The sequence below is a fragment of the Euprymna scolopes genome, chromosome 39 (assembly GCF_053919585.1).
Source record: "Euprymna scolopes isolate OS-2025 chromosome 39, ASM5391958v1, whole genome shotgun sequence".
NCBI classification, from domain to species: Eukaryota; Metazoa; Mollusca; class Cephalopoda; order Sepiida; family Sepiolidae; genus Euprymna; species Euprymna scolopes.
The window spans coordinates 80,535,360-80,551,619 of record NC_136520.1 but is presented as its reverse complement, the minus strand read 5'-3'; the positions used below and the strand labels follow the sequence as shown (position 1 = coordinate 80,551,619).

The 16,260-nt window shown below is 33.6% G+C and overlaps 1 protein-coding gene across 1 annotated transcript in view; it reads left to right on the top strand.

Moving 5' to 3' along the window:
- Positions 1-16,260, top strand: part of LOC145263890 (cyclin-dependent-like kinase 5) — a 52,039-nt gene that overhangs the window by 23,334 nt on the left and 12,445 nt on the right. Inside the window, exons 5-9 of the mRNA XM_080120970.1 lie at positions 1,715-1,810; positions 2,393-2,467; positions 10,288-10,384; positions 13,529-13,598; positions 15,879-15,939. Of these exons, the coding sequence (XP_079977096.1) occupies positions 1,715-1,810; positions 2,393-2,467; positions 10,288-10,384; positions 13,529-13,598; positions 15,879-15,939 (399 nt within the window). The remainder of the gene's footprint in view (positions 1-1,714; positions 1,811-2,392; positions 2,468-10,287; positions 10,385-13,528; positions 13,599-15,878; positions 15,940-16,260) is intronic.

Sequence of the window (16,260 nt, the reverse complement as noted above, 5' to 3'; positions counted from 1 at the left end):
CCAGAATTTATTTTTCAACATAGTCTCCACCATTCTCAATGCATTTTTTCCAGGAATTCATTGACATTTCTCTGCTTCTGATGCACGTTCATGACAGGGATTACTTTCTTAAAGTCTCGCACCATCCATATCTGCAGCAGAGAGATGAAATTTCAGGTTATGAATGTATAAGTTCAGTTATCATAACAATACAACTAACAATCCCTTCTGATCCATTCAAGCAGAATAAAACATAGTGGAACCCCTCTTGTATATGTATTTGTATGAGTACATGAATGTGTATGTGTGTGTTGGTATATATTATTCATTTGTATAAGATTTTGAATGTATATGTGTATTTGTGTATGTATATGTGTAGGTATATCTGCACAGCATAAGGGAGGACTATACATAGTAATCAGTAGTTTGAAATTGGTATAATAAAAACTCTATTATATGCTTCTTTCTTCTCCTATCATGGCATATTCGTCGTAGATGAAATCATGGTTATTGTTCTCCATGGGCTTCGGTCCATTGTTGGTCTGATTCCTCTGCAGACATCATATGATTTGAACTTGGCAGAATACATGGGGTGGGTTGCCATTATCTTCCACAGTGCAGTGGTATCTGACTTGCCTGTTTGCACCTATCTGTAAAAACTCTAATATAATCACGCATACTTAAAACAATCTTGGTACTGATCCAGAATTTGACCAAAGTTCGCATTGGCATCTTCTAGTAGTTTATAGTAAGCTGTTGGAAAAGCAGCCGAAAAGAAGTAGATCCGATTAGCTAATGAGCTGTCAGCAATATTTTCATTAATAAGAAAATAGCAATTTATCGGTATTATGCTTGAAAAAATATTGTTTTCGATCATAATTGTTTAATTGCTGTTAAAAAACTTATATTGAAATTTTTCTTACAAAAAAATATTAATGGAGAAAGAAAAATACTTTTTCTTTCATAGTAGTTTCCATGTTTTCATCTTAAAAAGCTTATTTCTTTGAAAAATTTGAAAAAAATTTTTTAATATACTTGATAAAAAATTATTTCATATAATTAAACTTATGAGTGTGAATTAAATGCAGCTTCTGCTTTTGGAGTAATAACTAACTATATATGTGGAGAAAAACATTTTAATTAAAATGAAACAAACATGGATATACGCAGTGCCTTCAATAAGTTTCTGGATGTTTTTTGTATGGGCATTTTCATTAATAGTACACACATGAATCTCTTGTCCCCTTTGAAGTAATTTCCTCCAGCTGCAATGCATGGAAGTCCTTTTGTGTGAACATATCAATGACCTTTGTCACAGCCTCTTTCATCTCCTCAATTGTCTCATAATGACAGCCTCCTCTTTCCTCTCCTCAAAAAGCAGTCTGAAGCATTCTATACGTTTCTGTGGAATTTTTCCAAGTTTAAAACAGAATTTTATCGCATATTTTTCTAAAGTGTCCTCATATCCAGATTGCATTTTTGAAATTCAATATCTGTAAGAATCAGGCTTTAATAGGGTGTGTTCCAATTCCTGCACCTGAAATAATAAAAATTGGTCAGTCATCTCATAAGATGTATAGCAATAACGTACTGAATTTTGACAATTTTACATGCCTGTAGAAAAAAGTCTGGAAACTTATTGAAAGCACCTTGTAGCAACACAACACCATCTGATTAACTTAAATTACTTATTTTTATAATGAATTCAAAAATGTTTGTTTCTACTCTATTTCAGTCATTTATGTACCAGTTGCTACGAGGGCTGGCCTTTTGTCATAGCAACAATGTCCTTCACAGAGACTTGAAGCCACAAAATTTACTCATTAACAAGGTAAATCGTGTTGATTATTACTATCAGTTTAGTTGTGATTTCAGTTTAATGCTGCGGCTTCTCCCTCGGCACCAAAGTCAACAGAGCCTATGCCATTGTTGTATGTCTAATCCTATGCAGTTCTAGGATAGCCACTCTCTTATGTGTTGTCTTCTCCCTTTGAGAAGTGGTCAGTTTATTGCTAATTGTTTGAGATACCCCTACTGGAGAATGCTGACAGAGCTGTCCAGATATATTTTTGAATGTCAGTGCTCTTTCTCTAGAGCACTGACTTTTCAAATCTCACTTTACCGACGTGTCACATCTTCCTGCCATAAGATGGCATATTTAGTAGGTGAGAGTTCCCCTTCTTTATGAGTACTGGCTTTACTCTTCACACCATCTGAGCATGCAAAACAGACATTAAACCGATGATGGTGATGAACTTTGTTTTTGTATATAATAATAGATTAAAACCGATTTTCGACTTTTATCAGTTTTTGTTTTTTAACTACATTAAATAGTTGGGTTTTTTTTTTCTCCTGTCTGTAATATTACTGATCTTTTATTTGAATAAAACCAATTCTAATTTCTATTTGACAGAATGGAGAATTAAAACTTGCCGATTTTGGTTTGGCACGAGCCTTTGGTATTCCTGTACGCTGTTATTCGGCAGAAGTAAGTAAAGATGCATCTGTTTTCAGCTCTATCAGGAAATGACAGCTTTAACTGAGTTTTTAGTCTGTTATTCTAGAAAAAATTGACTTAGAACAGCTTTTTTAGAGCTGGGTACCCTTAACGCCAACTTGTTACTGAATTCACCTTATATAAAAAACAGAAATAAATAAAAAATCTCTATGATGTATGCACTTGTGACAAAACAAAAATATCATGTTCCAAAAATTATGTAAATTGATCAAGTAGTTTTATTTTTAAATAAAAAATCAAATTTTACGAGTAACAGAAGTTTGCTAGGTCATTTTGAAAATAATCTTTAAAAAAAAAAATCCAAAAAAACAAAGGGAAATAACTCAATAATTCAAACTTTGTGAAATTTATGTTGTAATATCTACAAATTCCTGTTAATTGTTTAAAAATAGCTTTCTTTATAAATATAAAACTACTTAATCAATTTAAGTAATTGGAATATGATATTTTCTTTTTGACATGGGTACATAAAATCATATAGATTTTTCTTTATTTTTGTTTTTTTAATATAATGGGAATTCTGAACAAGAACTGGGGTCTTTGTTATATCGAGAGACAACCTCTAAATGAATTATCAGTCAAGGTAAACAGTTCTCACTCTAGTTCTAACTCCTCAGAGACAGATTTACAAGTACCTAACACTGCCAAAATTCAGTCTTTTACTACAGGGTCTGGTGTATTTCTTTGTGACACGTTTATGGTGTACCCCTTTTTTCCTTTTTGTGGTGATGTCCCCAACTTTGGTGATTCCTGTGTTCCGGTTGATCATTTGGTATCCGCTTGCAAAAAGGTTGCTGCCCTGATTAAGACAGATGTTGAATCTTGTTCCATCAGATTATCACTCACCTTATGTTATCTAGATCATAAGTGAAATTGTGCGGTGTTGGTCATCAGAGTTATTTTTACTGACAAACGGAGGTTATTTTTAAGCACGAAGAATAAATAACAATTTGATGGTTCTTATTTTTTTATATAAAAACTAGCAGGGATGGGGTGCCCGGCATTGCCCAGTCGTGAAATTCATTTAAATATGGTATTTTAATTTCTAAAAAAAAAAAAAAAAAAAAATTGTGACAGTCGGGGGTGGGGTGGAAGCATTTCCTGGTTGTAAAATCTGCTTAAATATATTTTAATTTATGAAAAAAAAAAATGATATTTTAATTTATTAAAAAAATAAAAAAATAAATTGTGACTTGGGTGCCATTAGCCAGAATGGACCCCCCCCAAAAAAAAAAAAAATTTGTAAGCAATAAAAGAGATAGACAGACAGTCATGAAATAATAAAGAGAAGAAATGGAAGGGAGGGGGTGAATGCACTTAAACTTAAAGAACAAAAGATATGGTTAAAACCTGAAAATGCTGCATCATGATATAAAATGGATGAAAACACGAAAATAAAAAAGAATGCGATTGTTGCGCAGTTTTAAAACGTTTTAAAAAAATGTATTTTATACTTATCATACTAAGATATGATCGAAAAAAACTTATGGTATTAAAAAAAAAAAAAATGACATGTGCTTAACGCAAATTCTCAAAAGATAAGACTGTAACCGAGCACGTTATCTACCTGACTACCATGACACAAATGTTATAACACTGCTAATTTTGCTTTTTAAAGCAAAACAACAACATGATCGTTCAACAGTGTTGAATCCCTCTTCAAACAAAACTACATTTCTACACAAAATAATTGATTTTTTTTTTCCAATTATTTGATATTATATATCCAAGAGATCACTTTTTCTAATGATAGCAAGTCCATGCCGTAATGATGTAGATGACAAAAGTTTTTATCAGACACACATTTACTCACATAGGGACATTTGAGATTTATCTAATACTAGCGAGGGGTACCCGGCGTTGCCCAGGTGTTTGTAGGTGTGTGTGGTGTTAAATAAAAAAGAAACCGGGGGGGGGGGGGGGTAGGATCAAAGCCGAAGCCCTGAGGCAAAGTTTGAAAATAAAATCGGCCAGCCAGAATGAAGCATTGTTATGAATGAATAACTGAAAGATGTTTGAAAGTCGTCGAGCGTTACGATGACGACGATGTAAGCATTGTTATAAGCGAAGTAAGAAAAGAAAACAACGTTTTAATTAAGCGGGGGGGGGGGGTAATCAAAACATCGAAAAAAAAACAAAAAAAAAACTAACGTAAGGCAAACGAATGATGAAAACAGAAAAACGAACACGTGAAAAATGGCTTAAATAAGCCTGTTTCGATATTAAAATTTAAAAAATCGGTGGGTACCCGGGTGTTTTCGGGTGTCGCTAAGAATAAGCGAAGTAAAAAAAAAAAACAGGAAAACAAACGTTACGTGAAAAATGGCTTAAATAATACAGGGTTCAAATTTAAATTTAAAAACTCGAAAAACAAAAAACATCTCACACCACGATTCGAACCCAAAATGTTTAGATAATGAACCAAGGCCTTAACTACCTGAGCTAAAGCGACGTATATGAAATTTGTTCGGTTTTTCAACTATTTAAAGTAAATCAGGTCACAACGTCATGACGTCATCTGACGCATGCGTTGTTGACCCCCCCCCCCTGTCGAAAATTGTCGATTTCGGGGTGAAAAAGTTAACGTTTTTCTCTCTCTCTCTCTGTTTGCGTGTCTCTCTCTCTCTCTCTCTCTCACACTTCGTCTTCCTTACTCTAAAGAGTGTTACTAAAAAAGAAAATGGCGTCTGGGTTTGTTTTTTTGTAAAAACTTCGATCGTTAATATTTTTTGTAAGCGTATTTTTTTTTTTTTTTTTTTACTTCACATTTTTGGCTCGTTATTCATAGTTTAGCTTGTGTGAGGGTTAAATTTTTTTTTACCGATAACAACAATGTTTTTTAAATTCAGATGCCATTACAGCTTGCTGACGTCAAGATCACGTGACATGACTCAGCAGGTTTTAAATACAAGTTGACCCAAAATAAACGGCCCCGTGTATACTTTATGTAGAAGAGTTGGCGCCCGTATTTTTGGGGGCAGTTATAAATCGATTCAAAAATATGTAATGTTTAACATTAAAATGTCACTCCCCCCCCCCCCCACAGAAAATCAATCAGTTGACGCACTTCTAATGGTGCTTTTGGGCCAATTTTTCGATATTTGTCGTCCGGAGGGTGGGGCTTTCATATGAGACCATCGGTCAAAAGTTTTTAGCAGGCACACAAACATACATACATACATACATTTTCGCTTTTATATATATAGACTAGCATAGATACCCAGCGTTGTGTGGGTCCACATAAAGTTCGGTTGTGACACACCTGCTTTACTAAGGATATTGAGCACTTTCATCAATACCCCCACAACAATTTCAAAAATAAAGAATAGAATTGCCCAAAAAAGAAGTACATGACAACCTCCTCACCAGATATTTTGGCAGAAAGGATACAAAGAGAAGCTATTCTCTGGATATTGAGCGCTTTTTGTTGCCTGTGAATTAATCGTTTTCTTTTAGTTTTCACATATTATGCAATCTGAGGGATTGCTCTTTCAGATAGTATTGGTTTTGACCCAGACCAATGCGGCCAATGAAAGTTTTTTAGTAGACAGACAAATCCAAAAAAAAACACACACACACACACTAACGCACAGACATCTTTCCTTTATATAATAGAAGAAAGAAGATAATTAGTTGAATAAATGTTACAATATTTAGTTTGGGAAGAACAATGTATAATTATATTTTCTAGCTAAGTGTTTTTGGATTGACTTTATGGTTTTTAAGTTCTTAAGTTCTGAACATTTTTAGTTGGTGACAGTAAACTCAAATCTGGAGTCTATTTCAAAATGATGTGGACTCTTCAGTTGAACAGAAGTAAAATCGCATGTTTTTCTTTGCATACAGAAATTATAAATTAATAAACTTCCTTTCTCCTTTTTTTTTCTCTTTTCCAAATTCGAGAGACTTCTAAAGCAATAACCTTTCTCTCTCTTTCATCTTTCTCAAATCAAAGAGATGTCTATGCTTCCAGACTCTAAAACATACCCTTACAAAAGCTACATCCATCATTTTGATTAGTTTTATATGATTTAAAAACATCAGGTTAACAAACAAATGCTTTATTTAACTGTTTCATATTTTAGTTTTATCACCACCTTGTATAATCATCCTTATTACTAAGCTGGAAACTGGGGGATATAAAATTAATTATTATTAATTTTAAGGTAAAACGAGCTATTATCAGAAACTCGGACATAATACTTCCGTAAAACATAAATAGAGGGCAGGTACTATTTTTGTGTGGCATACAAACTATTTGAAAGGGGAAGGAGTTTCTTTTATCAAATATTTTATAAACAAAAATTCCATCCTCAATTGTTTATCTAAATCCAGAAATGTAGCTTGTGTTTCTTTATACTCACATTTTTATTCTAACTCCTTTGGATATATCAGATGCTTGTTTTTTTTTCAAATTCCTTGTTATCATTTATACATATAAGGTCGTCAATAAATCTCTTACAACCATGATAATTATATGTTCTGGATATATCATTTTTTATTTTTATATTTTACCTTTCACCAGACTATCCATTCAAGGTATCCAATGACAGTAAAATCCAAAAATGTGAAAATAGATTTTTGGATTTTACCATCATTGGATACTTTACCTTTCACCAGACTATCCATTCACGTGAAATCACCTTTTTCTTCACAATATTCCCTCTGCTTCACTTTTTGTTATCAAGTATTATCTTTGACTTACTTGCAGTTTCATCAAATACTTTTGTATGCAAAATCCGATCCCGCATTTTGCTAATTCCTACCCTCTGATGAGAAGGAAAATATTTATTCGAAATTCCGCAGATTAAGGACTATCCACTTTTTAAGTGTTTCCTTTTAAGATTAAATATGTTTTTAATTCTTTTTCAAAGTGTATTTTTAACATGTTTTATTAACTATTTGCTCTTATAAGCTCTATATCCTATTTGGTTTTATCGAGCTTTTACATCTGGTTGAGATTACTTTATAAATATTAATTCTTTAATATTTAGAATATACTTTAGTTTTACCATCTTGGATCATTTTGGTAAATTTAATTGTAATTTTTTTTATTTTATTCCAAAATCCAGTGTTTCAGTGATCTTACTAATCATTTTTTTCTAAAATAAAATCTTGCGTACATTTTAGAAATCTGTTTTATTCATGGGGAACAATCAATATAATATGTCAACATTAGATATTCCCTTCTGGGAACTCATTAGACAAAACAGAAAGTTCACAAAAAAGAAAAATGCATAATGATGTGATATGTAAAATTCAGGAAGAAACAAACATAATTCACATTGGCCAATATCTAGTGGGTGGCCATCTTTTCTCATATATATTCTGGCATCATGGGATTTAAACTGTTAACCTTTTTTCTGGAACAGTGTGAAAATATTCTCCTAGCATTTAAATGACTTTAAACACCAATTTCACAACTTCCTTTTTGAAATTTTTTTTTTTTTTTTAATTTGCTTTTTCACCTGACCAAGAACCCTTTTTTCTATTAATATTTATTTGCTTCCTCATGAAAGCAAAATGTGACACAAGGTCGTTTTTAATGTGTGGTTAAACCAGCTCTCTGAAAGGAAAGCAAAAGGGGCACTCTGGTAGGGACCAAAAATAATAATTGTCTCCGTATAGAGTGTTTCCCCTCCATTGACCAAGACAAATTACCTCAAGTGTAGCACCGGAACAGATACTACACTTTGAGATATTAAATTTTTTATTCACTCGAAAAAAAGAAATACAAAAAGGAAAAATAAACAAAAAATTTAGGCACAAGGCCAACTCAAAAAAGAAGGGGGGATGGTGAGGTTGGTTGATCCATCTCGTCTCTGTTGGAAGCTTAAAAAAATTTCTCTCTCAGCCAGCATCTTTTATCATGATTACCCTGTTTAAATGTGAATTTGTGTCTGTGTGGGTGTTCCTATTTAAGCCCGATTTTAAAACATTCTTTCTTTATATCAAAAATACAAAAAAGATAACAATATTAATAAAATTTCATTTGTGTCGAGGGTGTGGGGAAAAAATAAAATAAAAATGTGGTTAGTAAGACTCTCCCAACCCCGTCTGAAATGCTTAACCACCCATTTCACTCTGGTTTGTCTTCTCTGCGCCAGCCTCTCGAACCAAAGGTTCTCAAGTCCTTCACATCCCTTACTCAAGGCACGCCTCCATGCTGGTCTATCTTTGGCTAGCTCCTCCCACACATTCACATCGATGCCAAGAGCAATCAGATCCTGTTTGGCCACGTCTTTAAAGCGCAGCACCGGGCGACCGTGGCTTCTTGATCCATTTGACAGTTTGCTGTAGAGGATATCCTTAGGGAGACGGTCATCGGGCATTCTGCGCAGGTGTCCAAGCCAGCGTGATCGTCGTATCTTGAGTGTCTGGAACAAGGAGCGGCTGCCGGCACGTCTTAGCACCTCTTCGTTGGTGATTCTATCCCACCAATTGATGCCCATGATATGTCGCAAGCATCGGAGATGGTAGACGTTCAGTCTTTTCTTGTGACGAGCATACGTGGTCCAAGTCTCTGCTCCATACAGTAGGGTACTAAGAACACAACATTCGTAGATGTGGCATTTTGTGCAAGAAATTTATTGAACCATGCTCTTTCACATAGTCGGTTGAAAGTAGACGCTGCTCTACCTATGTGCGTTTGTAGCTCCTGTTCAATGGATACTCCCTTGTTGATATTGGATCCAAGATACGCCAAGTTTTCAACAGTCTCTAGTTCGTGGCCATTGATGGTGATTGGTGATGCGTCACCCTTGTGCATCACAACTGTCTTCTTCACACTGATTACCAGTGCAAACTCCGCACAAGCAGCGCTCAATTTGTCAAGCAGCCGCTGGAGTCCTCTTGCAGAGTGCAAGACCAATGCAGCATCGTCTGCAAACAGCAGCTCAAGTATTAGGACTTTTTGAATACAACTATCTTATATATGGGTCGTAGAATTGCATTCACGAGCAAAAGATCTAGCTAATTTGCATATTCTTTTAAAAATTCATTTTAATTAATTCCCTATTAGTTTTTTCGTTTTTCTTATGGGATGATCATCTTTAGTTAACTATTACGTGTAATTCTATTAATGCAGATATTCTACATGATTTATACTTGCATAATATTTGCATAAAAAGTTTATTGTAAACACAAAACTCTTTCCATATATATTTATGTACATGTATATATTTTTGTTTAAAAAATTTTGCCTACCAAACTCTTAGAGTTTTTGGTCTACAGACATGAAATGAAACTCCATATACAACGTATTTGAAGCCATGCAAAACTGTATATTTGGGGTTTAGCCCGGAAAATCGGTACAAAAATGAAAATTAAGAAAAAAATGAAATTTTCTAGATAAAGGTCGAATGCTAGCATTATGAATATGCATGCATAACATAGTAGCTATTGGTTTATATTTTAATTTTTAACTTTTGGATACAAAATTGGATCGCCAGATCAAAAAAAAAAACAAAACAAAATATCCATGCTCCGTCAAACTACTACTCTCTCTATTTGATTTTATTAACTTTGGAATCGGTACAGAATTTAAAATAGAATCTTTTGTTCAAGTGACACTAAGAATACAATTACAAATTGTTGAAGATTTCTACCTGGTCATGGTTTACTAAAAGTGAATTGTCTCTGGATTAAAGAAAGGATCCCGTTTGAAATTCTGTTAGTATTCATTATTTTAAATTGCTGCATGTTTGTTCCAAAATTGGGAAGATTTATTTTACTTTCAGTTTTTACCAAAAGTTAAATTATTTAAAAAATTTTTTATTCCCTTCTCCCAGGTTGTTACATTGTGGTATCGACCGCCTGATGTGTTATTTGGTGCTAAACTTTATTCAACGTCCATTGACATGTGGTCAGCAGGCTGTATTTTTGCAGGTAACATTTTTTATTTTAGTCTATTACGTCCCTCCTGTCCTATAAATAGGATACTAAATAATTCTTTTTTTAAAATCTATAAGATGATATATAACAGTACTGCTTACTTCATAATTACTCTGAAGAAAGGATAAAATTCATCTATATTCATCAATTTCTCTCCAAGAACTGTTGGAACCCTCTCAAAAATTCTTTTGAAATTTGTTAAAATTGTATTTGTTCAATGATATATGAACTTATATTAATGAGTCTTGCAAGAATAAACCACTAACTTATTGCCAAAAGTACAATTTAACTATTTGTGTGAACTGCTTTGTTCCTTGCCATAATGTCTAAATTTCATATTGAATGGGTAGCATCTTGATTTCTAAAAAGTATCCTAGTTATAGGACAATCAATATTTCACTGAATAAAATGTACATTTTCTTTTCAGCTTGTGTATTCTAACCCATTTTTGATCATTACACAATTTCAACTTAATAGTAAATAAATTAGATACCCTGGGACTTAATGGGTAAATTACTCTTATTTGATCATCAATTTGATATGTAGTCACCAAGTTTTATTTTTGCAAACAATATTCTTTTTTTTTTGGGGGGGGGGTGTATATAACCTTCAGTTATCTACAGAATAGCTAAGTAAGTTTGGGTCTAATCGGGAGGCGTTTCTGTTGGTGTGTGCAGGGGTTAGTTTATTCCGTTGAGCTCAAAATTGAGGGCACAGATTTGTTGCCTACAAGTTGATTTTAAAAAAATATGCCAAAAATTAAAAAAATCGATATCAACATTATTTTGTATGTTGATAAATTATTCAGTATATGATTCAGGGGAGGTAACTTTTTAAGTTTCTGTTTTTTATTATGTCCCTTTTAACAGATTAATAAGCACTAATAAGTCCTAATTAAAAATGCTCAATATCCTGGATAGGAATGGGACTTAGTTTTTTTAGTGCTTTGGAGTTCTCTTTAATTTTAAAGGTGCTCAATATCCTAGACAGAGCAAGTATGTTTAAACAATGTTCTGTCTTTTTAAAATGTTATTGTAGCAATACCAGACACCATAAAGTTCAGCGCTGGACAAGGTGCACACTGCTACTTAATTTGACAGTCATAGTTTTTAAATCAGTAATAAGCACATTTTTCCGGAGTCTATCAAAATAAAACTTACATAACTGGATTCACAATAAAATTTACTTAAGAATAATATTTATATATATTTGTTGTGATTTGTATATTCGAAGAAATCACTATTTAAATCCGACTATTAACAACAAAACATGCCAGCAGAGCAGTAGATGACTTTTTGCAAATAAGCGGTTGGGGTGTGTTCACATAAATACTCATAGCAGAAGTTGTATCCATTGACAACATTTCTAGTTGTTTTAGCTAATCAGGGAAAAGAATTGTCTTTGCTATGGAATTTGAACACATGTACATCTTTCAAGTCAAAAGTTAGAATATCTCAAAGTTGAAGCTTTCTAGTACAAAGGTAATTGAAGATAGAAACTGTGTTCAAGCACTATTTAATAAAGAATACATTAATTTTGTTAGAACCATGGCCAGTAGTGAACAATTGAAGCTTTTTTGCTTTCAAAAGTTTTGACAGGCTTGTGACTGAATGGATTTTTATTTAGGTCCGAATAATATTGTCATTCTAAGTAATCAAACTAGGTTAGGGGGTCTGCAAATTACATTAATCTTAGTTTTTTCTATATTTTATTTGAAATCTTTTTGAAGTTATTCTGTAATTTCAACATAGATCATGTTACAAATGACCTTTACTTTTGTTATATATGTACTCCTTTCACAAAATCTCTTTATTTTTAATTCAATTTTTGTCCCAAACAAGGCAAAGTGCCACTTTGAAGTAAGGGGCTACTATCGGGGACATAAGTTGCAGGGGTATTATGAAGGGAGATGAGTGGCAAAATGTTTGTTCACATTACATTTGAACTTCTGCATGACAGTACAGTTGGGAAAGCAGAATCCTGGAAGTCTAGCAGTTCTGGGAAAGAAACTATTGGAGTAGAAGGCTTTCTTACACCTAGGGATCTCTTCTGTGAAGGATTGGATTTAGCTTCTTGTCAGGTTTGTCGGGGGTGTTTACGTCGAGGGAGTACAAGTGCTTGTAGTTTGTCAGAGCATTCACCATTAAAGTATTTGTAGAACAGGCAGAGGGATGCAACATTTCATCGATGGGACAGAGGCTGAAGTCTAGATGACAGTTCAGGACCTATCAGGTAGGCGACTCTTTTGAACCCTGTCAAGAAGTGAGACAAGTAGCAGATGCACCAGCCCAAATGTGACAACAGTACTCCATACATGGGCGAATGGTGGCCTTGTAGAGGTACAGGATACTTTCAGGCGTAAGTAGTTTTCTAGCATGGTAGAGAGAGCCCACCTTCTTCGCAGCAGCCTTGGCAATGCTCTCAATGTATCTATTCCAGTTCATATTGCTTGTAAATGTTAGGCTGAGAAGTTTAAAGGAAGTACTTTTGGGTAATGTGTTCTTGGCTATTGCTATTGGTGGTAGAGAACGTTTCTTGTAATTATTGAAGGAAACAAGCTTAATTTTGACAGCGTTGAATGTGACCCTCCATTTTTGCCCCCATTCCACTACAGATTGGAGGTCATCCTCTAGTGTTTCTGCCATTTCCTTAGATATGTGTTCATTTGTTTTGCTGTCATGTCTGCTATAGAGAGTGGTGTCATCAGCAAATATACTCATCTCAGAGACAATTTTATCAGGGAGGTCATTTATGAATATCAGGAATAATAAAGGTCCAAGGATAGACCCCTGAGGTACTCCTGCATTTATATCATATTGTTTAGATGTACGACCGTCGAGGACAACCTGGATTTTTCTTTTACTTAAGAAGGATTTAATTACATTATGTATTCTTCCAGTGATACCATATGATCTAATTTTCTATCGTGCCATACCCTGTCAAAAGCCTTAAAATTTGAATCACAAATATCACTCAAATCTACTAATGCCTCTTAATTTATATCAAAATTTTCTAGGATAACATGGAGAGGTGGAATTAATAAAGTTATGTTTAATCACCACTTTAATATCAATGTAAAATATATTCTTTTGTCATTTTCATATATGTATATTGTATTTTGAAAATTTAATTTTCCAGAATTGGCCAACGCAGGACGTCCTTTGTTTCCTGGTAACGATGTTGATGATCAACTCAAAAGAATTTTTAAGTATCCTTTTTATAAAAGAAAGTGCTTGGGACTCTCCGTGGAATATTTCTTATTTAATATCTTGTTATTTTTTGACTTTTAATACTTAAAAAAAAAAATATGATACTTGTGTATTTCAGGTTTGAAAGACAATTTTTTGAATTTATTTATTTGCAGACTGTTAGCCTCATCTTCATAGTTGTTTCTCTATCAGGTGCCTCTATCCACTGCCCATGGCGCAGTGGATAGAGGCACCTGAAGAAGGTCAGAGGATGAGTTGAATCACCTGGTGCAGTGGATAGAAACGTTGAATCTCTATGGTTCCAGGTGAGCATTTTCTGAAGATAGCAGTTTCAATCGTACTCAAAGCAGACCAGATGATTAATTGACCAAAACATGGTGAGACAACAACTATGGAAGGCAGAAATTACTGGAGATACAGTTATGAGACTCAGCATTCCCATCCTGTTGTGGTTAATCACTTGAAGAAGACGAGTTTGAGTTGGCTGAAACATGGTGAAACAACAACTATGAAGATGAGAATAACAGTACACAAATAAATAAATAGAGGTAAGCTGTACGAGGGCCTATCTGCAAATACAGGAGTGCTGTCTCATTTTGGATGCATTCAGGGATAAGAGACCTGAATCAAAAAGAATTTTTGAAAAATAGCCATTTTTATTGGTTAGCACCCCAAAAAACTGCTAAAATAACCATTTTTGACTAAAATAGTCAAAAAAAAAAAAATTCATAAATCCTCTCTCGTACTCATCTCAAAGGATTCCAATAAAAAGACAATTTTTTCGTTTTTATTTTTGAAGAACTCCACTCTTAACAATAGAGATGCTCTTCAAAACTATCTTTTAATGATTATTTTGATTTATTACGAAAGTTTAATTTTGTAAATAAAAAAAGTCTGTCTTTTTAGTAATATAACAATCACTTTCATTCATTTTAGAATTTTCTTAGAGAGACTGTTCATTAAAAAGTTCATTTAAAAAAAAAAGTCATACATTTTCATATAAATACAAAAATAACTGTAATTTATTCTGAAATTCTTAATTATTTTATAAAGATTTTTAAAAAATTATTTTAATTCAATAAATGTTCATATTCATAAATGATCTCCCTGATAAAATTCTCTGAGATGGGTATATTTTCTGATGACACCGCACTCTATAACAAACACAATAGGGAAAATAAATGAACACAAATCTAAGGAAATGGCTGAAACCTTAGAGGAAGACTTCCAGTCTATAGTAGAATAGGGACATAAATGGATGGTAACATTTAATGCTGCCAAGACTAAGCTTCTTTCCTTTAATAATTGCAAAGAACCTTCTCAACCACTGATAGCCATGGCTAATGATATGCTACCTCCTTTGCTAAATGTTCACAGGGAACAATTGGAACAAATACATTGAGGGTATTGCCAAGACTGCTGCAAAGAAGGTGGGCTCTCTCTCTCTCTCTATCATGCTAGAAAGTTACATATGCCTGAGAGTATCCTGTACCTCTACAAGGCTATCATTCGTCCATCCCTGGAGTATTGTTGCCACATTTTGTCTGGTGCATCTGTTACTAGTTTCTCATTCCTAGACAGGCTTCGAAAAAGACTCACCAACCCAATAGGTCCCGTAATGTCAACCAAACTTCAACATCTGTCACATGAATAAAATGTTGCATCCCGGTGCCTATTTTACAAATATTTTAATGGAAAGTGTTTTGGTGAACTGCAAGCTCTTGTATCCTCTTAATGTAAATACCCCAACTAACCTAACAAGCAGCAAAATCCCACCTCTACACTGTAGAGATCATCAAATGCCAGAAAGCTTTCTACTCAAATAGTTTCTTCCCTAGAACTGCTAGACTATGGAATTTCCTCCCAGGTCCCTGCTTTTCTGATTGTACTAACATGCAGAAGTTCAAGTATAATGTAAACCAACATCTTGCTGCTCAACTCCCTACATAGTATCTCTGCAAATTTTATCCCAAATGGTAGCTCCTTACATCCAAATGGAACTGACATGTTTGGGGTGAAAAAAACAGTAAAAAAAAAAAAAGATAATTAATGTTTTATTTTGTGTTGTATTAATTTAGTATGTCTGTTTTGCTTTTACCAATAAGTTATGTAAAACTTTAACAACTCTTTGAATTGTCTCCCCTTGTTCTGAGTGGAAATCTTTAAAAAATAATAGCAAAAAATTGTCCATCAAACCTAAAAAGCACAAGTGCACCAATTTAATTAATTAATTTATTTTTTCAAATATTGTGCGAGTTATTTTTTCTTTACTTTCTCATATTACTTGGTACCCCGACTGAAGACACTTGGCCAGGAGTAACCCAACTCCCCGATTACAGAGTAAGTGATAAAATATTTTCTTTTATCTCTCACAGCTTTATTTTTTATAACCAAAAGAAATGAAAGCAATCAATTTATGCCTTGCAATCTTTTTCTCTGCTACTGGCAGAAAAACGCATTTTGGATCTAGACTAAAAGCTGCACTTTATGTACTGTGATTGTAGGCGTAAAATGTTTTGGTTCTTGTCCAGAATTCCCTCTACCTTAAAAAAACAAAACTAAAGAAAGATCTGTATGATGTACGTAATTGTGATATAACAAAAATATCATATTCCAAAAATCATATAAATTGATCAGGTAGGTTTATTTTTAAATAAAAAA